Source organism: Lissotriton helveticus, chromosome 2_1, assembly GCF_964261635.1.
Source record: "Lissotriton helveticus chromosome 2_1, aLisHel1.1, whole genome shotgun sequence".
Taxonomy (NCBI): domain Eukaryota; kingdom Metazoa; phylum Chordata; class Amphibia; order Caudata; family Salamandridae; genus Lissotriton; species Lissotriton helveticus.
Window position 1 is genome coordinate 646,664,677 of NC_136059.1, and position 27,520 is coordinate 646,692,196.

Below are 27,520 nucleotides of genomic sequence, written 5' to 3' on the forward strand. Positions count from 1 at the left end.
ATGTGCTAAGTTACCTTAATATCGGTAAATCTAATTTAGGCTCGAGGGGAGTGCATAGCGATGGATTGTGTCCGTTGTTAACACTGCTGAGCTCATGGAATGAACATGATGTAATCAGGCAAACAATCTAGGGAGAAACACGGGGCCATAAACTGTTAGAAACGAGGAAAGAACAGCTGATGAAAAAGTGATGCGACACAGATATTTAATAAATCTACCACGCAGTTGTGTCATAACCTAGAAGGCTCTCTGCAATTGCCTTGCCCATAAAAGATCGAGTGTCAGAGGCCACAGTTCAAGGAGCAGACCCAAATACATACACATGAAAGAACAGTTGTGTACACAATGAATATAAACGTAATGTGCCGGGCCGTGACAAAAGAACAGCCTATTTCTATAAAGTATCTCAACAAAAAATATTAGAGAAAACGGCGCTTCTAATCACGGACTTACAGATAATAATTAAACTCCAGCTCCAGTGTAGCGCCGGCACTTCTTGGAAGTTGTCCACTTAAATATTAAAAATGTACAACAGAGGCAAAACGGGCTTTAAAGCATTGGCATAATCATAGCATTTTTGCACGCACAGGGCTAAATCGAGCACAAAGCATTTGCACCCGGAATCTGCTCGACTTGTGCTTTACACGTCGTGCCTTTGCTGCATTTTTAATGGATCACGGCTGGGGCTGATTGTGGGCCATTGTGAAAATATTCCTGTTAATGCGCTGCAATTAACAGGAATATTTTCACAATGGCCCACCATCAGCCCCAGCCGTGATCCATTAGAAATGCAGCAAGTGCAAAGGCACGACGTGTGCTTAACACGTCATGCTTTCAGACTTGCTGCATTTCTTTTCTCATTAGAGCACGGCTGGGTGCTGATTTTGGGTCATTGTGAAAATATTCCTGTTAATTGCAGCACGTGACGGGCGCTGTGATTAACAGAAATACTTTTACAATGGCCTCAGGCAACCAGTTAAATTGCCGTTTTTTGCAGCTCGCGTTTTAAAAGCGGGCGGCGGTGAGAACGTGTGCGCGCTCCACAAGTAGCACTGCACGCTCGGTACCTTAAAGGTGCGCTGGAGCGCAGCCGCGCACGTTAGGGGGAACACTGCTAATAAGTAACCCCTATGTAGGCTTTGTTGCCCAACAGTAGGGTGCATGGTATTTAAAAGTAAGGTATGTAGAATTTAGAGTTAACATGTCCGTACAATGATTAGCACCTAAAAGCTACTTTCATTGTCCAATGTTCAATTGTTCACGCAAATACAAAGAGCAACACCGTAGCACAATGCAATGAGCAATAATGAAAGTTTCAAGGTATACAGAGCCGACGACGTTTCGATCCCATTTAACTTGATACCGGGATCTTCATCAGAACATAAATTATATGCCTGAGATTAATGCCTGTAAAACAGTTCTGAATGTCAAAAAATAGAGGACGCGGATATTACCTAGTCCAATCTGACACCCATTGTGAGTGCTGGAGTAGCTGGGGGGTTCCCGAGGGAACAGATCCCCTTTGTTACTTTATGAATGCTGTGTCAGATACTATGCAAGTTCTGGCAACAAATCTATTTTGATTTTAGACATTTTCTCTGCATCCGGGCCCAGTATTTTTTTTTTTGCCCCTAATCTTAGAGGTCGCTGCTTGTGTTTTTGACTGTCAGCTTTGCATTTGCCAGCAGGGCAGCTGTCAAGTATGGCGCTTTTTTTGGGGGGGGGCATGATAATACCCTCCACTGTAGGGCAAGGTGGTGCTTCAAAAATGTTGAGTCGCTTGGGCAAGGCCTAGAAGGCAACTAATACCCTATCCTGAGCTTAATCAGGAAGTTGGGTGCAATATACACCTGCCCCTCTAAAAGGCACTAAAAAATCCTCTGCCTTTTTGGGCAAGGTGGGTGGAGTATAAATGACATATGCTCCCTGGAGCAAGAGAAGGGCACAATGTACCTTGTGGCCTTGAAAAGGTGTGTGGGCCTAACCAGTCTCACATTCTTTCGACCGGTGTGGGTGCACTAAATAACCCCCAGCCCTTGGAAAAAGGAGAGGGACTAGATAGTCCACAATGGGCAAATGATAACAAATAACCCTGTACTTGGGAAACAGAGTGCTACAAAATGCCTTTCCCAGACTGTTTGGCTGTGTGGGTGAGGCACTAAATGAATCTCCCTCTACAGCCCCCTCCTTGGGAATGTTGCACGGGATTTTTAGGTCTTGCTGCGCCAGCGCATGCGCTGCGAGAAATTTAGTGAGTGGCTTTTGAAAGTGCTACCAGAGGCTTTTGCTGGCCTCAAGCTTGCAGTCACGTGCGCGTGCACGCGCGCAGCCGCCATGTGGGTTTTAGTCAAGGCTCATTAAGCCTTGCGTATCTTGCACTCCCTCCTTCTTCCTCTTTTCTTAAGGCTGTAACGCAATGAGGCTCGAGAATACTTCTGAGGGGACAGGGGGCAACATGTGTGAGCGTGGTTGCTTTTGTGGACAGTCTGGGACGGACTCTGTCTCTTCCTTACTGCCCAGAGAAGACACAGACAATGTCCTCTTCTTTTCTGTTCTGGCAGCTGACCCCCCCCCCTCTTCCTATAATTCCCTCTCTTTCTGTTTTGCTCCTCATTTACTGAAAACCGTGACTTGAAGAAACTGTTGACAACCTCTTTCTTTCTTTCATTTAGTTGCTTCCCTGTGAAATGGATCCAAAAAAGAAAAAAACTCTTGCGGAAAATGCCCTTTTTCTGACATTTTTCTATTCCAAAGTCCAGCCTCGGAATGGGGAGAAATAAAAGGTTTTGAACATGAAAAATAAATACATAATTAAATAAAGCAAGACAGAGTGGTTGCAAAGTGGCCAGATTAATTTTATTCACATCCAAACACATCAGCCTCACTTTACAGACTTTGCAGTGAAGCGCTACTTTTTCTTTTCTCATCTTTCTTTGAACAACATTGTTGACCCCAGGTGGGGAAGTGCACCATTCCTGGATGTATTGCAATACCTGATTGATGGGTGGATTGGAAAACAAAATGTGTACCTCTGTGTTTATGGATGTTGTCTTTTTAAACCATACTGTTTACGTTTATTTAAGGATATAAGCAATGGACATTAAAACTGTTCCCTTCAGAGCCCTGTAGTCATGTCCTTAACTTTTCAGGTAAAACCACTTGCTGATTTCTGAATAGTGAGTGAGACCTCGTTAAGGTAACCATGTTTTTTCTGCTTCCATTTCACATGCTTTACTTAATCTTGCACTCCCTCCTTCTCCCTCTTTTCTTAAGGCTGTAACGTAAAGAGACTTGAGAATACTTCTGAGGGAGGCAACATGTGTGAGCGTGGTTGCTTTTGTGGACGATCGAGGACGAGCAGAGAAGGAAAAGGGCTCTGTCTCTTCCTTACTGCCCAGAGAAGACACAGACAATGTCCTCTTCTTTTCTGTGCTAGCAGCTGCCCCCTTCCTATTATTCCCTCTCTTTCTGTCTTGCTCCTTACTTACTGAAAACTGTGACTTGAAGAAATGGTTCACAACCTCTCTTCTTCTTTTATTTAGTTGCTTCCCTGTGAAATGGATCCAAAAAAGACAAGCATTGGCATTGCCGATAGGTCTCACTTTTGGTACTTTATAAGTATGTAGTTATGCAGCATAATATCCTTGGTGCATCAACATCAACTGTTGTATGGCTAAACACTTATAAGGTCCCAAAGGCGAGACCTATTGGCTATGCCAGTGCTTGTTATCTCTTGTTCCTGAAGTCCACTAGCGATTCAGAAATGGTGCTGAACTCCAGTACTCCATAAAATGGTTGCAAACACAGAGAGGCATGTACCTTAGAAAGGTGATTTGAGCAGTTGGAAACCTGTAAGTGGAACAGCCGTCTCGGTGATCAATCTCTCACAAATGAGGGTCTAGGAGTGCTGTCAGAGCTGGCAGTTATTTTGCTGCCCTGTTTGCAAATTCAAGTCAGCAGAGGTCCCGATTTATGGTGGAGGAGGAGAACAAGCCACCCACCACCACCCTTAGGTTCACTTCATCCCTCCCGATGTCAAAACCTTATTTTTCCAGTATCCTTCTAAGAGCTCAGTTTCTGTAAACAGGCCTGTAAATCTTGTTCTTATCCCATCACATTTGCTATGCATGCAGAGACAGAGGTCAAATGTAAAGCTATGTCTTCGAGGGGGCATGGTGTTTTAATTTGGCTTACAGATGACTTCTAAGTGAGAGCTTTTATAGGAAAGAGGAATTCCGATTCCTCTTCTCATGGAGTAAGGATGTCCTGGTTCTTTCTATGGCTGTCCCGTTAGATAAGAACGCATGTCCTTCAATCAATCAGTCATTTATGAAGCGCACTACATACCCGCGAGGGTCTCAAGGCGCTTGGTGAGGGGGGGCGGGGGCCTCTACTGGTCAAACAGCCAGGTCTTGAGTATCCTCCTGAAGGTCAGCAGGTCTTGGGTCTGTCGTAGGCTCAGTGGGAGGGAGTTCCATGTCTTGGCGGCAAGGTGGGAGAAGGATCTCCCGCCGGTGGTTGTTCCTCGGATGCGCGGGATGGTGGCGAGTGAGAGGTCGGCAGAGCGTAGCTGGCGGTTGGGGATGTAGAAGGAAAGTCGTCTGTTGAGATAGGCTGGGCCGGTCTTGTGGAGTGCCGTGTGTGTGTGTGGATGAGGAGCTTGAAGGATAAGCTCTTGTTGACGGGGAGCCAGTGCAGGTTACTCAGGTGGGGGGTGATGTGGCCGTGGCGTGGTACGTCGAGGATGAGTCGTGCCGAGGCGTTTCTGGATGCGTTGTAGTCGTTTGATGAGCTTGGTAGGGGCTCCAGCATAGAGGGCGTTTCCGTAGCCGAGTCTGTTGCTGACGAGGGCCTGGGTGACTGTATTTCTTGTATCTGTCGGGATCCATCTGTAGATCTTGCGGAGCACGCGGAGGGTGTTGGATGAGGAGACTGCTTTGATTTGCTTGGTCCTTGAGAGCGTTGAGTCGAGGATTATCCCCAGGTTGCGTGCGTGGTCGGTGGGTGTCGCCGTCGGCCACCAAGAGTCGTCCCAGGCTGAAGGGTTGGAGCCGAGGATGAGGAGCTCAGTCTTGTCCGAGTTCAGCTTCAGGGGGCTGATCTTCATCCAGTCAGTGACGGCCTTCATTCCTTCATGTAGGTTGGCTTTGGCGGTGATGGGGTCCTTGGTGAGGGAGAGGATCAGTTGAGTATAGTCGGCGTAGAAGATTACGTTGAGGTCGTGCTGTCTAGCGACTTGTGCGAGCCGGGCCATGTAAATGTTAAACCGTGTCGGGCTGAGGAAGGATCCCTGGGGTACGCCATAGAAGATCTTAGAGGCTTCGTATTGGAATGAGGGGAGGCGGACGCTCTGGGTTCTGCCGGAGAGGAGGAGGTGGTCCATTCCAGAGCCGGATCCCTGCGGCGTGGAGGCGTGCGCTTAGTGTGCAGTGGCAGACGGTGTCGAAAGCGGCGGAGAGGTCTAGGAGGATGAGTGCTGCAGTTTCACCGTTGTCCAGCAGGGTCCTGATGTCGTCGGTGGTGACAATGAGGGCGGTCTTGATGCTGTGGTTGCTATGGAACCCTGACTGGGAAGGGTCCAGGATTCTGTTCTCTTCGAGGTATCGGGTTAGCTGTCTGTTGACGATCTTCTCGATGACTTTGGCCGGGAACCGGAGCAGGGAGATGGGCCGGAAGTTCTTGAGATCTCTTGGGTCTGCCTTGTGTTTTTTGAGTAGGGCGTTGATCTCTGCCTGTTTCCAGCTTTCTGGGAAGGTTGCGGTCTCGAAGGAGAGATTGATGACGTTCCGCAGGTGGGGTGCGATAGAGCTGCTTGCTTTGTTGAAGACGTGGTGTGGGAATGGGTCTGACGGAGAGCCGGAGTGGATTGTGCTCATGGCCTTGGTGTCATCGATGCTCATGCTGGCCCAGGCTAGCAGGGGGTCGTGGTCGTTGATGAGCGGGGGGTATGTTGTGTTGCTGTCTGTTGGGGCTGTCTGGGTGTTGAAGCTGTCGTGGATGTCTGCTATCTTGCGGTCCTTGGTAAATCGCTATTTTTATCCGTCGTCTGGTTTATTTATTCTTGTTAACTTTTTTGTAGCCAGTTTCTGAGATTGCTTTTGCGGCTTTTGCTCATAATCGGTCGATAAAAGAAACTCCTCTCTCCAACAAAGAAAGTCGATAGGGTTACAGAACAGAATTCAGTTAAACAATATTCTGTATTAGGGATGTATTTATTTTGTATTGCTTTATATTTAGCAAAACACTGCTACCTAGCAATGAACAATTTTGCTTTTAAACTGAGTTTCATAACATTTTGTACAGCACTCCTCAGTCTAATTCCAGGCACCCACAGAGGTTGATCCTCAAATCATTTTTTAATGCTACTAGTATACCTCTTCTATTTCATGGATGAAGTTGGCACTGAGAAACGAAAGCAGGGAAGGACAAATGTTCTCCAGTGGCAGCAGTGATTGTGTTATTGATGGACACCTTTGTGTCTGAAGCTTTAGCACTGTGAGCTGTGAAATGCAAATTTCGTAAGAGCTGCGATTGGCTTCCATTAGTCTGAAATTCAGACCGCTCGGGCAGTAAATTCCCCATATTTGTTGAGAAACTTCATTAGAGCAGAGGGATATTTTGTTTGAGGAGCCATCAGATGCTTTTTAAGGAATCTAACATGTTGCATCTCAAAACTTACTCACATATCAATGCAGTTGTTACTTGGGTGCAAACCCCATGGATGTGTGTTACATTCGTTAACACCTAGCTGGTCATTCTGAACACTGAACAAAACTGCAAAAAAAGTAGTTTTGACATCTTGCAAACCTGACTGTTATGTGATTACGATTTGCACAGAACCACAGTATGTTGAGCTGAGGGATTCGAACCTGGTTATCTATGTTCCAAAGTCTACAGTCCTGACATGGGCCACATCTCCCACATATTCAGAAATGCATAAAACTTTAATATGAATTCAAACTGCACATGCTGTTCGCAATATGTTTGAGAAAAAAGATAGATCTCTAGCACTATGAAATCAAGGTATAATATTAAACAAAACCATTTTGTACTCTTACTACCATACACATGCAGAATTGCAGCTCTTAATTTAATATGCTATATGTCCATAATAATGTATTTCCTTTCTCATTGTCTAGTGACAGCTCAGTACAATTGCACACTAAAGTCTGGACTACATTGGTCACCATTTTTCAAAAGCTTTTTCTCATAAAGTATTGCAAGCAAACAACCACTGGCAAAGCCAGCATCTAGCACTGTCCCTTTATATTAAAAGCAAGACCTGTTGGGTCTGCCAGTGCTTGTTAAATCTAGGGTAAGTAATTTTCTGAGTGGTGTTGGTTTAAAAAAAGGCACTACTTTATTCTGTTATGGGAGCACTCAAACAGCCCCTAAAGTTGAGCTGGCTAAGCTGACTGTCATTGACCATCAACTTGGTGTGCTTCTCTGCCCAATTACAACTGAGGGCTGAATTGCCATCATTTCACTAACGCGCTCTGAAGTTCTCATTCTCGATTGTCTCTATCTGTATTGCTAATCTTGGTTGAAGTTCTTACTGCCGAACTTCTAGTTTCATTTTGAGAGACCGTTATTTGTAAAGAATTTGCCATTAATACATTTAAATAGACCATGCATAGAAATATCATTTGTCTTGTAAACAAAATAAACTAAAAACCCTTTATTTGGAGTTTGTTTGTTCCAGTCTATGCTTAGTTATTCTGTGAGCGCAAACTTAGTCAATGAGATATTTTGATGCTGTTTGGATTTTTTTTCTTTTTTTTCCTAGTCTACCTGAGGATTTCACCACTTTGGACTATTCCGTGAATACTTGCTAGGATGTATACATTTTTCAGAATAACTTAGTGGTAAAGTGCAGTAAATTCTATTTTTCTGCAAGCCCCATGCATTTATCAAATCAACAGATGATCACTTATATGTAGTTAGGACTATAAAGTTATTGGCATTAAAGTAGCTTGTTTAAAATATTTCAAGACTTGAGAATCTGTTTTTTTTTAAAGTGGTTTTATTTGCATTTAGGTAAAACATAAGGGTATGTACTGATAAACATAAGGCTCATAGAGCAGGGCACAGTCCATATCAACTATATTTAGTGGCACATGCCAGGTAAAAGGGCCAAAAATCCCAAAACCCTCCTCCAAATCATGATCATCGTCCAGTTTTCCCAGATAAGACCCAGGGAGAGAGGCCACTGGTGGCCAATCCATATAGACCCCATTCTTCACTCTAAAATAAGTCCCCTTTCATGTTTTGCTAACTTCCCAATATGTCTTAAGTATCTGTTTCTTAAAAGATTCTCCTATTTAACAAATCCCAGTTGTAGTTAGCTTAATATACATTTGAGTTTCCTACTAATGTTTAAAAAGTAATTAAATATAATACACTTTTGTAGTTAGTGACTCTTTGCCCTGTGTCTCTGTCTTTGATTGATTTTGTGTGCTGTACTTAGTGTTAGAACTTAAGATTCATAGATCTTCTAGTAGAGTTAATCATATGTGTTTCATGTCTCATATTTTTTCTTTCAGGTGGTATCATGGAAAACTGGATAGAACAATTGCAGAAGAGCGTCTGCGTCAAGCTGAAGTACCTGGCAGTTACCTAATTAGGGAGAGTGATCGAAGACCTGGATCATTTGTGCTATCTTTCCTTAGCAACACAAATGTTGTGAATCATTTTAGGTATGTAGACTTCTTCCATTAGACTTAAATTACTGTATTAAACTCTGGTTTACATTTATTTTAATAAACTTTCGAATATAAGATTTAAAACCTCACCGATAACATCAGATTGATTTATAGTTTAATTGTGTTTATTGTTGAAAGAAAAGTCAGCGTTGGCATTCTCCAGAGGAACAGTTGCACAGAATTCCAATGTTGAAGTAACCCTGTTCCCCACGTACCCGTATTGATATGTCTAACAACACATTCAATAAACACGTCATGAAAGAATCGAGCCTCCATAAAACTGCACATTGATGTGTTTCCGGAGTCCCCTTCAAGGAGGATTTCCTGGCTTCAATGCGGTTTGTAGCACTTTGCATCTTTTTTTAGTCCTCTCAATCAATGATTCCCCTTGGGTAAATAAGGCTTTCCCCTTATCTAACCGTCGTTGTCAACTCACCAGTGTAGCCCATGAAGTGTGGCGCTATCTTATTAACACTAACTTTTACTTTTAACTCCGATTTCCATTTTAGAGTAGGGAGAGGGCCAGCCCAATATTCCTCCCCTGCACCCTGTAAACTGTTTGATCTTTGATACACAGGGAGTAGAGCACCAGAATGTGCTGGTTGTGTGTGTGATACGTTATTCTCTCCTTTTTGTACCACAGCCGGGGTGAATGTTAAAAAGGAGCTAGCAGGTTCAGTCTCCCCCCTGAGTGCTCATTCACCATCCAAGGCTCACATCCACTTCATAGGATTTAAGTGCTTTGCCACTGGGTCAAGCCACGTGCTCAGGCCCGATTGCAGCAGCCATCTTGCCAACCTACGTGTGAAGAGACTATCCAGTTAATCTGGTTGCTTGCCCCTACACTGCTGAGTATGGCAGTCACCTTAAAAAAGTGGCATTTCCCCTGCCCCTGATTCAAGCTGCCTTTACGTGTGCCACTAGCTCTTTCCACAGATATACGGCTCAGAGAATAGGGTTGTTTCCAAGTTTACAAGACCATGGTCATCTCGGTACTTGGTCAGTTTTGCCACGGTTTCCATTTTTTATCCTAGGAATGATACTCCTCAGCCCAAATTTTAAAGTACATAACTCCAGTCCTCTCAGCAACCGGTTTGTAGCACATGACATTCACTGTTTGAATTCACTCGGCAAGGGTGCTTTCTTGGCCATCCAGCAACGTCACAGTGAAGCATTTGTATGAATAGCAAAGCTGAAAAAAGTTTTCTCATCATTTGTGTTGAGATTTTACAATAAAAGGACTTTAACATGGGAATAGGCCATCTAAATACACTTTATTCATTAAAACTAGTTAGTATTGCATGAATAGTCTATTTCTATGAAAAACAAGATGTAGAAATAAATCCCAGGTCACCCATCATCACTCCCTGTTTCTTAGAGCGCTTGGTAATTCTTGCAAAGTTGTTATACTTTTAACTGATAGGGTTTGTTTAGGGAGAAGCTCACCAGACTTTTGAGTCTCTCCTACTCTCCCCTGCTGCCACATTACTCCCCTAACCCCCCACCCCACCCCACCCCATTCAGACTCTTGCAGTTCTCCATCTGTTGGAAGGTGGGTTATAGGGAGTGGTAGGTAGGCACCTAACACCAGCAATAAGGCCACCATCAAGGCACTGGGTCCTAAATAGGGTCTCTATAAATGTGTCCCTTGCTCAACCCAAGGCTTAACTTAAGAGACAGGAATGTAAAGCATTCAGAAACACCAATACAGTGAATAAGTAAGACACAACACACAGTAAAAATCCCACATCAATTTATATAAAAATAGGAAATATTTTTATCTTTAAAATGCCACCAACACCATGAAAATCCACTGTAAGGACCCGGAGATATGAATTTTTAAAGAGGAAACACTTTCTAGTGCTTAGAACCCAATAGTGCCACCTCAGGACTTCTGGTCGCTCTTGACCGGTGCAAAGTCAAAGTTTGAGACTGACCGTGATGTAGCCCTGCTCGTATACCCCACACCATAGGCTTTTGTCAAAATGTTACCTTTGGACTTAGAAACTTTTCTGGAGCTTTTTCAGCCGAGGTCCCTCTCTGCTCTCCACCAGTCTAGGTTCAGTGAGGGTTTGCCGGCTTGACTTTCAGGGAGCTCCCGGTCAAAATCTGGAAGTCGGTCCGCCGGAGTGCTTCATTGGGACGAACCTGTAAACTGGGCCTACTAGTGGTGGAAGGTTTGGATTCCACAGTCAGGTTGGCAACCTCCTGGAACAAACCCTATAGTGCAGCAGGCACAGTCTTCACCAGGCTTGCTTTTGGGTACCGATCAGAATTCCTGCAGTACAAGCCTCCTCCTTCTTGTAGTTCCAGGCAGCAGAACTGAGAGACTCTTCACCTCTCACATATTTATCCATTGTTCTCTTGCGACAAACCTGGGAGAACCCCTGTCCAGTGAGGTGCAAGGCAGCACCTCAAAGCATGACAGTTTCCTCCAAAGTGTAGCATACTCTTTAATTGCCAGTTGCAATGAAAAAAAGAACCGGGCTTCAAACTGCTCAACCTCCAGAATGGCATCCAATGTGCAGTCTGAAGTAAAGTTCAAAAGGGGGCTTCTGAAAAGCTCTGAGAACTGGGGGTTTACATCTGGCAGACGTTTGGGTAAAAGCGGGGGATGGCGGGTTGAAGGGAGAAGGTTCCACCGGTAAAAGGAGACCGGAAGATGGTGTGCAGAACCTGGAAGGATGTAGAGATGCGAGGTAATCATGAGGTGAGCATGAAGCAAATAAGCATAGGGGTCAGGTAACTAAAGCAAAACGGGTATAACCTAGCAAGCAGGGAAAGCAAAAGAAAGAAGGATGAGGGAGATATCCCTCATAAGAACTCAAAACCACCCCTTAGGAGTGGGAGGAATAGAATACTTGACTTTTTATTTTTCAGTAAAAACCCTCATTACCCCAAGAAAATAAGGCGGTACAATATTCAAGGTCAAATCCTAGCGAGGACCCGATTAGAAATATGTTTGAGGGCTTTATGTAGAAAGTACTTAAGATAGCAGTGTGTGACCAGGTAGGTGTCCTAAGAATACCGTTTAGTCTGTAATCTGCAAAGAAGGCTTTGGAGGCCATAGATCTTCTAGTTCAGTGAGCACAAAAGTCAAAGTCAGAAGATTTATATAGCGCGCTACATACCCGGAGGGTCTCAAGGCGCTTGAAGAAGGGTGGGGAGTTACTTGTCGAATATCCAAGTTTTAAGTTGCTTTCTGAATGCTAGATGGTTCTGAGTGAGACGAAGGTGAGTGGGGAGTGAGTTCCAGGTTTTAGCTGCGAGGTAGGAGAAGGATCTACCTCCCATGGTGGTTTTATTGATGCGAGGTACGGTAGCAAGGGCTTGGTTGGAGGATCGTAGCTGGCGGGAGGGGGTGTAGAAGGAAAGTCGTGTGTTGAGGCATTCGGGTCCAATTTCGTAAAGTGCTTTGTGTGCGTGGGTTAGGAGTCGGAAAGTAATCCTCTTATTGACGGGGAGCCAGTGGAGGTTTTTCAGGTGACTAGAGATGTGGTCTTTACGCGGGATGTCTAGTATGAGTCTGGCTGATGCGTTCTGGATGCGTTGGAGTTTTTTCTGGAGTTTTGCGGTGATACCGGCGTATAGGGTGTTTCCGTAGTCCAGGCGGCTTGTAACCAGTGCATGGGTGACCGTTTTTCTGGTTTCGGTGGGGATCCAGCTAAATGTTTTTTTGAGCATGCGAAGAATGTTGAAGCAAGATGATGAAACGGCGTTTACTTGTCTGTTCATAGAGAGTGAGGAGTCCAGGATGACGCCCAGATTCCGTGCGTGGTCCGTCGGGATGGGTGCTTTTCCAAGGGCCTCTGGCCACCAAGAGTCATCCCAGGCGGAGGGGGAGGTACCTAAGATAAAGACTTCTGTTTTGTCTGAGTTCAGTTTCAGACGGCTGTGCTTCATCCACTCGGCTACTTCTTTCATTCCTTCATGTAGGTTGGTTTTGGCGGTGTTAGGGTCTTTGGTGAGTGATAGGATCAGTTGAGTGTCATCCGCGTAGGAGATGATGTTGAGGTTGTGTTGGCGTGCGATGGCCGCGAGGTGGCTCATGTATACGTTGAAGAGGGTGGGACTGAGTGAGGACCCTTGGGGTACGCCGCAGATGACTTCAGTGGCCTCTGAGTTGAATGGTGGGAGGCGGACTCTCTGGGTTCTTCCGGTGAGGAACGAGGTGATCCATTCCAGTGCTTTTCCTTGGATTCCGATGTTTCTGAGGCGCTGTAGAAGGGTGCTATGGCAGACTGTGTCGAAGGCTGCGGAGAGGTCGAGGAGGATGAGGGCGACTGTGTCTCCATTGTCCAGAAGAGTTCGAATGTCGTCTGTTGCTGCGATGAGGGCGGTCTCCGTGCTGTGTTTGGCTCGGAAGCCGGACTGTGAGGAGTCGAGGGATTTGTTGGTTTCGAGGAAGGCGGCGAGCTGGTTGTTGACGGCTTTCTCGATGACTTTGGCCGGGAATGGTAGGAAGGAGATGGGGCGGTAGTTTTTGAGTTCGGTGGGGTCCGCTGTGGGTTTTTTCAGAAGGGCGCTAAGTTCTGCGTGTTTCCAGCTTTCCGGGAAGGTGGCGGAGTTGAGGGAGCAGTTGATGACGTCTCGAAGGTGTGGTGCTATGATGGAGTCTGCTTTGTTGAAGATGTGGTGCGGGCAGGGGTCTGTGGGGGATCCTGAGTGGATGGAGTTCATCAGGCGGATGGTGTCCTCAGTGGAGATTGGGTTCCAGTCATTAAGGATGTTCAAGAGGGCTGAAGGTCCTGCAGAAGGTTGGGTGGGTTGGTCTCCGGGTCGGTTGTCGAAGCTGTTGTGGATGTCTGCGATTTTGTTGTGGAAGAACGAAGCTAGTGAGTCGCAGAGGGCTTGAGAGGGGGTGATGTCGTTGGAGTTGGCTGAGGGGTTGGTAAATTCTTTGACGATGTTGAATAATTCCTTGCTGTTGTGGGCGTTGTTGTCTAGTCGGTCTTTGAATGCGGCTTTCTTGGCAGATCGGATTAGTTGGTGGTGTATGCGGGTGGCGTTTTTGAAGGCGTCCCTGGTGTTGGTGTTTGGGTCTTTTTTCCAGGCCTTCTCGAGGGAGCGACAGAGTTTCTTCGATTTCTTAAGATCATCGTTGAACCAGGAGGCGTTTTTGCTGCCTAGTTTGATTTGACGTTTTTTCAGCGGTGCTAGGATGTCGGCGCTGTTGGATAGCCATTGGGTGAGGTTAATGGCTGCTTGGTCGGGGTTTGAGGAGTGGGCAGGGGGGTTTTGGAGAAGCGATGAGGCGATCTGGTCGATGGTGATTTTGTTCCAGTTTCTTCGCAGAGAAGGTTGAGGATGGTTGTGAGTTGTGGTCTTATTGTAGATGAAGTGTACGCAGCTGTGGTCTGTCCAATGGAGAGTAGTGGTGTGACTGAAGGAGACATGTTTGCTGGAGGTGAAGATAGGGTCGAGTGTATGACCTGCGATGTGGGTGGGCGTAGTGACAAGTTGTTTAAGTCCGAGATTGTCCAGAAGGGAGGTGGCGTTGCTGTCATTGCTCTTTTCCAGGTGAAAGTTGAGGTCTCCCAGCAGAATGTATTCCTCGGAGGGGAGGGCGTGTGGGGTGATAAAGTCAGTGATAACGTCGCTGAATTGTGCACGGGGTCCTGGAGGTCAGTAGAGGAGTGTGCCTCTGAGTGTGGTCTTGGGGTCGGTGTGGATCTGGAAGTGAAGGTGTTCGGCGCTGGTAAGGTTGACGTCTGAGCTGGTTGAGATGCGGATGGAGTTCTTATGGACGATAGCGATGCCTCCTCCTGTTTGGTCGGTGCGGTCCTTACGGATGATCTTGTATCCTTCCGGGATGGCAATGGTGATGTCTGGGGCTGATGAGGCGTTCATCCATGTTTCTGTTAGGAAGGCGACGTCGGGAGAAATGGTGTCTAGTAGGTTCCAGAGGTCGATGGCGTGTCTGTGGACTGAGCGGGTGTTGAGCAGGATGCATTTTAGGTGGTTGGAGTCAGATATCTGTTGTGTGATCGTGGATGAGGAGTTTTTCTTGGTGCCGTCGAACTTGCAGGAGTAGCATGTGAAGGGTCCATGAGTGTGTCCAGGAGCGGCTTGGGCGCAGTTGGAGAGTCGGCCGGGGTTAAGGGCTAGGAGGGTGGAGGCGTCGTAAGAAATGCGGGAGGGCTGGGCAATGCGTGGACCAGGGGGTCTGGCGCTGGGCGCGGTCCCGGCGCGGACGGGCGTAGACGGGCTTACCTTTGGCGAACCTTCGGCGCGGCCGTAGCGCGTGGACGCTGCGCGTAGGACCATCTGACTTAAATGGATAGTGTAGGGGGCTGAGCATGGGAGGGGCAGCTGGGAGGCTGGGAGGAGACACGGGCCACGAGCACAACAAATGGAGGGAGGGAAAGTGAAACTGGGGCACGGACACACAGAAGGGGACAGCTAAAACCCAGTAAATGCGGCGCTATATAAATAAAATATGCTGTAAAGTAAAACGAAATTACACAGGGCAGGCAATGCAGCGCTTTTAAAATAGAATAAAATAAAATGTGATATGCCCTAAATAACGATACCACACAGGCAATGAGCGCTAGTCCGGCGTCGAGGCGCTAGAACTGCAGGCGATGTCTGGCAGTGATTAGCAGGAGTGTTTCCAGGTGGTCGGGGAGGTGAGGCAGGGAGCGAGAGGGAGCGACCATCGAGGAGTAAGTCCAGCTGGTCACAAAAGCAAGTGTTGATGCCTGCGGTAGACAAGGTAAGCATGACCCAATGTGTCGGGCTGGCAAAGGAGGCTGTGTTATGAGGGCTTCTCAGGGAGAGTATCCAAATCGGTGTATAGCATGCATGTATAGCATGCATATTGCCCCTGACTGCATTTACAGTCTGCCGACTTGATGTCTACGTCAGGTACTTGTGCGACTGCTGAAGTCCTAGTATTAGTCCTGCTGTCTATAAAACGTATCGTCTCATTCGACTATATGCAAACATTAGTTTTTGAAATAATTGTCTTAATTGATTTGTGTACAACTTTGTATGTATGGATGCAGTGTGTATGCAGTTAGCACTGGTATGTAGATTCTGGAAGACTTAATAGAGCCATTGTAACAGGTTCTCCTACCTGTGCTAATTCTCCATTGAACTATAATGCATGCTCCTGATTGCTTATCCGAATATCAAGGCCTTAATAGGGTTTGTGTTATACAGAAGGGTATATTGGTTTATATTACCGAAGACTTTTATTTTTTAAACGATAAGGTTTCTGGCATTCTCACCAGAAATATTTCCTTTTTGAATATGGAGGACGAGCCGTTGGTGTCCTCACTGAAGTCACCCTGCAGTAAAGCTGCAGAGGTGAGTTTCATACCCACTTACTACTTTATTTCTTTTTGGTGTGACGCTACTTTTACACTCTTAATTGTAGCATGTAAATCTTTGAATAATTCAGCTAGAGTCCTATAGTTACAGGTAAGTATGTTTTTTTCCTACTTAACCATTTAATACTGTTCCCTTACCAATCAGCTGTCGACAATCTTTCTTTCATTGTAAATTTGTGTTTGAAATCTGTGTTAGATTTCCTTGCTTGTCTGAGTTTGAATAAGTGTAGAAACTGATTCATTGGGTACATGTTATGCCAGTTGTTTTTGCTGTGAAGCTGCCTGTGGACATCTAGTTCAGTTGCAGGGCGATGAATTGGTAATGGGGTATGTGTTATTAAATGTTGCAATTTTTTTTCATATAGGATAATCGCCATGTGTGGTGATTATTACATTGGAGGTCGACGTTTTTCTTCACTGTCGGATCTGATAGGCTATTACAGCCACGTCTCTTGTTTGCTAAAAGGCGAGAAGCTTCTTCACCCTGTACCACCACCTGAGGTAAATAATGCAAATCTGATGTTGACTGATGTTGACTAGTATCAAATGGATACTGTTTAGCATTATTTGTTTTGTAATTGTACATGCTGATTTGGATGCGTTGTCCTCTCTAATTTGAAATCTCAGTGAAAAGGATTTCGCTAGTAGCTTGTTTGCTATCAGTGCATGAGCTTTTAAGCTTTGACCAGGGCTGACATTTATTTTACCACAGGAACGTTTTCAGACATTGCTTTTGCTCTTTATCTGTTGTTCATAATCTGTCTCGTATCCATTTTGAGCTTTGGGTTTTTCAACTTTTTAAAAACTTTTTTAGCTTGTTCCCATTTAGCTCACAATGATTTATTTTCATTTATCAAAACAATGTTCTAAACCTAATAGAATACCTTTTTGAACAAAACCCTCTCAAAGTGGTGGTAACGATTGCTATTCACTATTCAGTGATGCTCAATTCATTGAGCTCCAAATGAGAGGGGCCCTGACAGGATCCACTGCGATTTAATCCTTTGACCTCCAAGTTATACATAGATTTCTACAGTTGGTGTGTTAATCCACAGAAATAACCCTGTGAATTTCTACAATTTTTTTAGATTTGTCCTCGGTGGAGTTGTTTGAAGCCGATCCCAAAAATTACCTTTTGCATGCAATCAAGAAAAATCTCACTACTTTAATGTTCATGAGAAGAAGTACATTTACCACTTAGCATAAGTTTAAAAAGCAGTCCGCTAACAAATTTGGTCTCCCTAGTGCCCCTTAAGTGTTAATGAAAGTGATGGCGGTGGTGGCAGCACTCTTTCGGAGGTCAGGGGTGGCAGCCCTTCCTGTGCCTCGACTACTGGCTGTTGAAGTTGGGCTCGCCCTGGGCTGTCGTTAACCACCTCCAGACTACGGAAAACCACCTGGTATCTTTGGGGTTCACTATCAACTCGCCAAAGTCTGACCCGATTCCTCCGATACTCTCCTTCATCAAAGTTATTCTGGACACAGTTCGGTTTCTTGCCTCTTCCCAAGGAGAGCGTCAAAGACATTCACCTAATGATCCCAGTCTTTCAGCCTCAGTTCTAGGTTTCAGTGATGTTGACTGAGGCTTCTGGAACTGATGTGCTGGTAAAGCACACCAGGTGGCATATGTGGGCTCTGCAGTGGGATATAAAATCACAGTGGGCCCAACATCAAGGGGACATCTCTGACCACGTTCATATTTCAGAGGAGACTGCAAATGATATGCAGCAATGGTTACTGGACCCCAGTTGGGCCAGCGGGCAGCACCTCTTCGCATCGTACCCAGAGCTGACAGTGGTGACCGATGTGTCACTTCTGGGTTTAAGTGGTCATCTGGGTGAAGTGGAGATCAAAAGCCTCTAGTCTCCGGCAGAGTCCCAGCTCCATATCAACCATCTAGAGCGGAGCGCCATCTGCTTAGCGTTGATACCCTTCTTTTCTTCCATTATTCAATGGGAGGCTAGTGCAGATACTCACAGACCACATAACTGACATGTGGTACTGCAAAATACCGGACTTGGTAGGGCCATGGACCCTGTGCCAGGTGGCCTTAAGCCTTTTGGAACTGGCTAGACCACCAAGGATTTTCCTGACCGTGAACAACCTGGCAGAATCAGTGGATGCCATGGCTGGTAAGCTATGCCATCGGCACCTAGCAGCTCACCAGTGCAGAGGTGGTGCAAGGTCTCTTTAGTGAATGGAAAGAACTGGCTCGATCTGTTCTGGCTTTTGCAATCTCCGCCTTCATGCATGGTGATTGAGTGGTGACAGATAAATGTCTTTGACCTTCCTCTGGTGGAGGTTTGTGTCCTCTTGGCAGCCAGGCGTCCCTTGACTAAAACTATGTAAGCCTGTCCTTGGGACCGATTTGTGGCTTGGGGCAGTACTCAGTAGATTGACCTACCTCTTAATGCCAAGTTATCTTTTAGTTTTTCTCCCTAGCCCGGCAATGACTTGCCCTAGGCACAGCTATAGGGTATTTTACATTTATTTCTGCTATTGTGTAGCAGTTGCTGGATCAGCCCTCTTTTCTCAATTCTCCTGGTGTGAGATTTTTTTCAAAGGGTTAGATATTTTCCCTCACCCTTTATCATGCCACAGTATGACCTTAACTTGGGCCTGTTCCTCCACCGTGCACTCTATTTGAGCTGCTTCACAACTGTCCCTTGCAGCTCCTCACCCTCAAGGAGAAATAAACCTTCTGCACCTTGTTCATTGAAAACCTAAGGCTACAGAAACAGGCATGTAGAACACAGGAGAGACTTTAGAAGAAGGAATGCGTCCTTGCTGAAAAAGAAAAATATAAAATCTGCCTAAATAACTACAAAGCTCTAAGCTCAAAGAAAAAACCTCTTATTTCATGTAAAAGATAGGAACTGCGGACAATTTCTCGAAAGAGCTCTTTCGGGTGGTTTCCAACTTGTTCTCACCCTCAATGAATAGTATCTCAAATAATGGCTAAATGTTTTGTGATACCCTGGCCAATATTTTCCTAGATAAAGTGGTTCAGATATATAATAAATGTAATCAATACCCTTGCTCATTTATAGTTGTCCAGTCATAGCCTCGTGTGCCTGAAGACGTCTGTAGATTCACTGAGTTCTCTTCTTTATCCGTATCAGAGGTGACCACCTTCATTGGATCCACTTAATTGTGACCTGCCGTCCGAGAATTACTATTCAGGCTGGGACCACCTCGTCGTGAATTTACACTGAGAGGTGGTCAACTAATTGGCCTGTAAGCAGTCCTTTTATACAGTTTTAATGAGGAACTGTTGACTGCAAAATCTAACTTTAGCAGGTGTTTAACCACAGAACATTACAAAAGCTGAACATTTTATTGAAAACAATTTGCGTCACTTCTCTGTAACTTTAAAGCGGAAGCTCCTTATAAGGTACATAGTTCATCAAAAGGTTATTGTTTATTTTAAGCCATGTCGCTATCTTACTTTCCAAAGCTAGCAAAACATCAGGTGAGAAGCTACGGAAACTCCCAGTTGGCCCCCACTCCTATTCTTAGCTCATCTTGTTTCTCTAGATGACAGAAGTACCCATGTCTTGATATTCAGAAAGATGTACATGTAGAGGACAGGGGCTCGGAGACTTGTTAATCAGAAAGACAGTGACCTAGGGTTATTGGCCTTCATAGGAGCGATACGTCTGAGGTAACAGGAGGGCATGAGGCCTACTGCCTCTGTAGACGCTCAAGGCAGTGTGCACAATTGTAGTACGACCCTGTCTATGGGCTGGCAGGGACATTTGAGACTCTCATGCACCAAATGTGGACAGAATGGGCCAGGGGCACTATATGGTAAAACTAGACCCTGCTTCAAAACATGACGTTTTCCCTACTGCATGGAAAGCTTCCATATTCCCTTGTTCAAAAAGTCCAATTTGTCTCGCAACAATCCTAATAATTATCGGCCTAGCTCCTGCTTACTCTTCCGAGGTAAAATTATTGAAAAGGCCATTTATACTCCATTCTTGTCTGATCATGAACTGCTTGACGCCACCTAATTTGGCTTTAGAAGTGGTCATAGCACTGAGTCTGCCTTCGTCAAAACCGCTGACGATATCAGGTCCATAGTTGACGATGGCGGAAATGCAGTGCTAATTCTCCTCGAGCTAGCGACAGCCTTTGACACTGTTGATCATAAGGTAGTAGTTCTTCCCAGAATTGGCTATAAATATAAAGTGCCTGAAGACACGCACACTTGTCTCATAGAACATCCGAAATCGGACTCAGTAATTACGCAGGCTGCACAACACCAATCAGAAACCCCCTCCACTCCAGTCTCTTCTCTGCCTAACAGATAGGGCAGGTGACTTGACAAGTTTGAAATTCAGGTACAACTGTTCATGCAGCCCTTTAAAACACAAGGCTAAGGTGCACTCTAGAAGAGCAGTCTCCACAACGACAGCTTTCTTTGCCGGAGGACAGAAGTCACACAGATTTTAAAAGAAGGGGAAAGATCGATGTCAGAAAAATTTGGCTGCCCTATGAACATTACGTTTATTGGATTCTGGCAACCAGCAGGATCAGCAGTGATATGACTTCAGGGCTGCCTCAAGGCTACATCCTTCCAGCCTGAAGTTCAGACAAATATTTTGGACTTGCCCTATGATGACGATACTCTGTTTGGGAAGCATGTCGATGAGGCCTTGCTGGTAATAAAATCGGATACTGAGACAGCTAGGTTACTAGGAAACCTCCAGTTACGGAAAACACCATTCCTCTGCGTTCTTGGGTGAAGAACATATCCCTATCATGGCGGATTCCAGAGGTATCAACCACAATTCGCCAGAAGCCCTTTCGTCCTGCCTACCCACAGCATCAGCCGAGGAGAAGGCAAACTGCTTCAGTCAGAGACACCGCCTGGAAGCAGTGACAATCTCATAGTGCCGGTCGAGGAAGATCACTATGGACAAATGTGTCCTGGACCTCATCACATATTGCCATACCCTGGAGTTTATCCAAGTTCCACTTCATACTCCACCAACGCAGTCCTTGCCGTCTCATCTTCCTCTTCTCAAGGAAGTGTTGGCTATGTCAATCAATCAATCAATCAGTTAATTTGTAAACTGCGCTACGTACCCGCAAGAGTTTCAAGGCGTTGGGGGCTGGGGTGATGCTGCTACTGGTCGAAAAGCCAGGTCTTGAGTTGTCTCCTAAAGGTCAGTAGGTCTTCGGTTTGTCGTAGGTAGAGGGGGAGGGTGTTCCATGTCTTGGCGGCACGGTGGGAGAAGGATCTGCCTCCGGAGGTGTTTCTACGGATGCGCAGGACCGTTGCCAGGGCGTGGTCAGCGGAGCGGAGTATCATGTTGGGTACGTAGAAGGAGAGTCTGCTGTTGAGGTAGGCTGGGCCGGTTTTGTGGAGTGCCTTGTGTGCGTGGATCAGGAGTTTGAAGGAGATCCTTCTGTCGACACGGAGCCAGTGTAGGCTCCTCAGGTGGGTGGGTGATGTTGTGGCGGCGTCGGACGTCGAGGATCAGGCGTGCGGAGGCGTTCTGGATTCTTTGCAGTCTGTTGATGAGCTTGGACGAGGCTCCGGCGTAGAGGGCGTTTCCGTAGTCAAGTCTGCTACTGACTAGGGCGTGGGTGACTGTTTTCCTCGTGTTTGTCGGGATCCATCTGTAGATCTTGAGGAGCATGCGTAGGGTGTTGAAGCAGGTGGAGGAGACTGCATTGACTTGTTTGGTCATGGTGAATTTCGAGTCGAGGATGACTCCCAGGTTGCGTGCGTGGTCAGTAGGGGTCGGGGGGGGGGGTCCCCAGTGATGCTGGCCACCAGGAGTCGTCCCATGCTGAGGGGTTGGGCCCAAGGATGAGGATCTCCGTCTTGTCTGAGTTCAGCTTAAGTCTGCTTTCCTTCATCCAGTCAACAACGGCCTTCATTCCCTGGTGGAGGTGGGATTTGGCAGTGAGAGGGTCCTTGGTGAGGGAGGTCCTTGGCTGCGTGTCGTCAGCGTAGGAGATTATGTTGAGGTCGTGCTGTCGGGCGATGCATGCTAGTGGAGCCATGTAAACGTTGAACAGCGTGTGGCTGAGGGAGGATCCCTGTGGGACGCCATCAGATGATCTCGGAGGCCTCGTGCCGGAACGGGTGTGGAAAAGTAAATTTTGCCATGTCGTATGTGCCTACGTGTTCCCCATCCTATGTTATATGTGCATGATCGATATGCATATGTATTCCTCTCTGATCGATTAAAGACGCAATTACAGTTGTGTCCATCTCTAGTATGCCAGTTTCCAGTTCTCGTGAAAGCAACGAATATCAGGCCTATGTAAAACTACGTTGCCACACTTCACAGTATGCACGTTAATTCATTGAATTGTCCCCGTTTCTAGGCCTCAAAAGGGCCCGGACTCAGATTCAGCTCCTGTCTCCTGAACCCTCTCCGAGGAGCGATACAGCCCCCACCTGTATCCCTGACCTTTCACTTACTTCTTGCCTCGTAGTGCCCGGCCCGGCCTGGCTCTGTCTCCCAGTCTGCCAAGAGTATGTTATGTTTCTAGTTATCAGTCCAGCCCTCCTTCTCTGCATTCCTAAGCTACTGAATCGCATCAATAGTTTCCGTCATGGTCTAGCCTTTATGTCTCCATGAAAGAGAAATACTGTATTAATATTCATAGAATATTCCTCGCACACGAACTACATGTAGAATTATGCATGCACCAGTCTTAATGTCTATTAGCCTTTGCCCTGATAACTTTTGGATTCTATCAACATGTACTCTAAACACCAGATAATAGATATGCCTGGGTACATGTCGCTCTGACACTCCAGACTTTAGTCTCCTCTTCTAGCGCAGAAGTCATAGCCCCCAGTTCTCCCTGGTAACACGTCATTGCCAGTTTGCGCGCACCACTAGGCTAAAGGTCCCAGCTGCTCAGGTAGCCCCCTCCATGATTCCGCCCTGTTTATGACATATTCTGTTACGTTTTCATCACATGTCTATGTATACGCCCTGTACACGCCTCTTGTTACACCCACTTTTTGCCCTTATCTTTCGCGACTGCTACGAACCCCGCCTACTGCTACGCCTACTGTATTGAATGTAATGTATTTTGTTTAACTATATATATTGTGCACCCATATTAAAAAGTTGCTAGTCATCCCTTATGCCTTATTCCTGCCCCCGGCAGCTGCCATCCTATTCCCATGCAGGCTGTCCTGTTCCTGTCCTTTATGCCTGATTAAAGCCTGTAAACTCCAGCTACCTCGAATCTTGACTCCTATTTATTGAGCTACCTGTTTATTGATTATTCTGAAAAATAGATCCGGTAATAAATTATTTATTTACCACATAATGGCGCCCGAATAGGGACTTGCCCTTTCCCCACGCGCCGGAGAAGCCACGCAGGCCCCCTGATCCTCTGCAGCCGTGACGGAACCATACCGGCCACGTGCAGATATTTCTGCTTCAAGTATCCCTCAGGCCCACGGAGGAGACGGAGGTTGCGGTCTAGCATCCAGACGAGGCGGTGGAGGAACGCGGCGAGTCCCGACCAGAGCCCAAGCCGAGAGTCCAAGGTCCGAGGTATCCAGAGGCCCACCTGTAACTGAAGTCCGAAGTTCGTCCGTCCGTCGTCGTAGCAGTCCAGTCCAGTCCGAGGCCTTCCGTTCTTGCTGCCCGGTGAGTTCCATTGCTGGGGTAGTATCTAGACAGGGTCAATTAATTTGTCTCTGGTCCGTGGGTTTGGGTACACAGATCCAACACGAAGTGTCCACCTAGGTGGATGCGGGTCCTGACGTGTCTCTTTATGAGACCGGTAAGTTTCGTACTGTTTTAGCAGTGCATCTAGTCATTCCAGTAAGTTCTGTTCTGTTCTCGAGAAATTCATGTGTTCTGTTCCCAGTATTCCAGGTGATATTCTGTCCGAACTGTTATTTTAAATGTCAATTCATGTGTTCTCAGTGTCGTGGTATGAGTGATTTGTTTTTCAAGTTATTATTGTGTTTATCGTGTATTGTATTGTGTCCAGATTCCAGTCTAAGTCATGCCTCTGTTCTCGAAATTACGTCAGTTAAAAACCAGAAAAGGTCTGCTCGAAGAAGCAGTTCCTGTCCCGCCTAGGGACAGTCCAGGACATTTTATGTATCATAAGCATGGCATAAGTGCCATATTATATCTAGACTTATGGGTCGAGTATACTAAAGATCTAGAAGAGAAATATAGATGGCCTGTATCAGGTACATGGGATGCCGAGTGCATCATGCGAGTAGAAGAAGCATTATGGAAAAAGAAATCCAGACAGTCCCAGAAAGATGCCATCGAGTTATGGCGCAAAGAATCTCATAAAAGAACCGAAAAAGAAATCAGAAAGACAGAGTTAAGTAGGGAATCCTCAGAAAGAGCCCAAGAAAGGGAATTAATCGAAATAGGTGAACGAGTTAAAGCCGAACAGTCAGACAGACAGAGAAATGCCCTTATTAAGGGTATGTATCCTCTTCTTGCCGAGGGCTTGACAAAAGCAACCCCGGAAGCACCATGTAATTTCCCGCCGCCATTAGTTCCGATTAAGCTACGTCACAAACCGACCGCAGCTGATATTTTTCTCTCGTCCTACTTGGACGACACAGTCCCAGAATATGCAAATCCTGCTCCGCCAGCTCCTGTAAATAATGTAATTCCTGTTCCTCCAGCCACCGGGGCACCCGTTACAGCACCTGTTACAGTTCCCCCGGTCCAGCCTACAGTACAAGTACCCGCTACATCCGTCACTCTCCCACCCCGTACGATACCGGTCGATGATTCTAGTCTAGGGGCCACGGGGGGGGAAGTCCTCCTGGAACCCCGCCCCAACACAAACGTGTAACGTTACTTGAACTACATGAACGTGCGTTACAGCGTACGCCCAAACCCCAGTCCGTTGCAGATATCAAGCGAGCTCTCACCGAATGCCGTTATGATCCAGTCCCAGGCGATGATAATATGGTCATATATTCATTACGTGTAAGACGGGTAACCGAGTATTTGGACACCCTACCAGATATGAAAGAAGATCTAGACAGAATATATCGTTTCATCCGTACAGGAACAGACCCAGAAAGTATTGGCGAAGCCATGTCTCAAAGGAAAGCCGAGACTCAGCTCATGCTATTAAAGTTTCTGATTAATTGTTTAATAAGGGAACAAGATTATCCAGATAAAGATCCGACCGAAATGAAAGTCCTGACAAGGTGGAGTGATCATATAGCCGAGGGAAGACACAAGACACTAGGTAGTATAGAGAGTATGTACAAGAAAATTCGTAAGGAAATAATAAGGTTACACGAGAAATGCAAAGCAGTACAAGTGTCCGAGAAAGAAGACGACTCTGATACTGAAGAGGTAAACGACGAGAATCCCACCAGAATAGCGTATGTAGGTAGAACTAGACTTCCCGACCGACATTCACGCCTAGAACACAAGAAAGTTTTCCCTCTTCCAGCACCAGAACAAGGTTCTCTTGAACAAGTATTTCAAGTTACTGATCACATTCTGAAATCACGAATCGGTTATAGTGAACTCAGTACTATGCATGAACAAGAACTAGCCCGATCAGCAGTCCGATGGACTACTGATTCTACCACTTTTCCAGACGAAATAGTGGCACAAATGTTTCTGAAACTGCCCCCAGCCGAGCAGCGACTGGTGGGTATGTATATGATCCAGCACCTCATTACACTGTATGAGGGACAACACTCTGATCCAGGTCCGTTACATGATGTTCTAAACGAGTTACTCCAGTATAGATGGAGAGGTCTAGGTACCGATTTAATTAGTATCATTCTAGAACAGCGCCACAAATATAGAACGTTCCTGAATCCGCATTTTGTTCACGTCTCACCTCCAGGAAGTAAACCATTCTACATAGATAGACAGCATCCGTTACGAGAAGTGCATCCAGTTAGAGGAACGGGTGGTGGACTAGAACGAGTATTTGTTTACACCCCCATCACAAAGATGGAACTCTTAGAGATGAAGAAATTAATTCCCTGTCACGATAAAGATCCAGCAGGGTTCCATCGAGAATTAAAAGACATGCTCCGTATGGGAGAATACACGTATCCAGATATAATTAAAATGCTAAAGGTCCTGTTGCCCGCCGGGGTATATGAAAAACTCAAGGAAAAAGAATGGGAGGTGGGAGAGAAAAAGATAGATTGGACAGCTCTAGAAGCTGAAGATAATATACGAGTACCAGGTACCGGTCTTGGGGACAAATGTAAAGAATTGCCCGAGTTATTGATACAAGTTTTACCAAGGTTACTAGCCACGAAAAAGGAAGATTGGGATGCAATCTCAGCATGCAAACAGAAATAGGATGGACACTAGTGATTTTTTTTTTTTCACAACAAATTTTTTTTTATTTATTGACAGGATCGGGCAAGTAATATGCGTGGCTCCCCACAGTCAGGAGAACACCACCAAACATCATGATAGCATGACAGCACAGGATCAAGTGACCAACCAGTCAGTCATGAAAGATAGATAAACATTAACAGCACGATGCCTTCCCCCATCCTCAAAAACCCCAACTACCCACTCCTCCCAACCCCACCCCTGTGTCCCACCCCACCCCTCGCACGCGTGTAACAACTGCTGCACGTTTCAACATGAGATAGGATTCGTGGCAAAATGCAAGGACTCGCCAATAACAGACGTCTAGGGATCTTCCTCCAGTTCCGCTGGAGGGTCAAGCGTCAGCCCCCTATACTCAGCCCACCTCTTCCAGATCTTGAAATGTTTGCGGGGGCAACCGCGCGCCTCAAATACCGGCCGTTCCAGGCCCATGCAAAAGTCCAATCCGGCCCTCCACGCACACAGGGGGGGAGCCCTCACATCCTTCCACGCTCGGGCCAGGTCCCTCTTGGCCACCACTAGACCCAGGAGCAGGAGATGCCGTTTGTATACGTTTCCACCAACCCCCTCCAAGACGTGTAGGAGGCCTAGGCGATGGGTACGAGGAAGAGTCCAACACAACACTTCCGACAAACAGCCCCACACACCCCTCCAGAACCCCACCAGCCTCGGGCACGACCACATCGTATGAAGCAAATCGCCCACTGCATTCCCGCAGCGCAAACATTCAGGGGACTCAATCAAGCCAGCCTTCCACAGTCGTTCACGGGTGAAGTAAGCCCTATGGAGAATCTTGAACTGGATTAGCCTAAGCCGCATGGCAATGGCCGCACCTTTAGGGGACTCCAGAGCCTCCCTCCAGTCATCCTCGTCAAGGAGGCCAACGTCAGCTTCCCAAGCCGTCTTCAACGAAAGAAGGGTGGAGGAGCAATGAGTGACCAAAGTCTGATAGATGCGAGAGACTTTCTTATCACCCAAATCACCCATAAAGACCTTTGCCTCAATGGGACTAAACTCTGGAAGGGAAGCTAAGGTGACAATGCTGGGCATCAGCGCATGGCGAAGTTGCAAATATCGGAAAAATTGGGACTGGGGCATATCAAACTCAGCGCTAAGTGCCTGAAAGGACTTGAGA

General features: G+C 46.3%; 1 protein-coding gene across 2 annotated transcripts in view; it reads left to right on the forward strand.

The window, feature by feature from the left end:
• RASA1 (RAS p21 protein activator 1) overlaps nt 1-27,520 on the forward strand; it is a 1,157,575-nt gene that overhangs the window by 82,837 nt on the left and 1,047,218 nt on the right. For both annotated transcript variants that reach the window (XM_078675333.1, XM_078675334.1), the window contains exons 2-3: nt 8,544-8,696; nt 16,402-16,537. In XM_078675333.1, the coding sequence (XP_078531459.1) occupies nt 8,544-8,696; nt 16,402-16,537 (289 nt within the window). The remainder of the gene's footprint in view (nt 1-8,543; nt 8,697-16,401; nt 16,538-27,520) is intronic.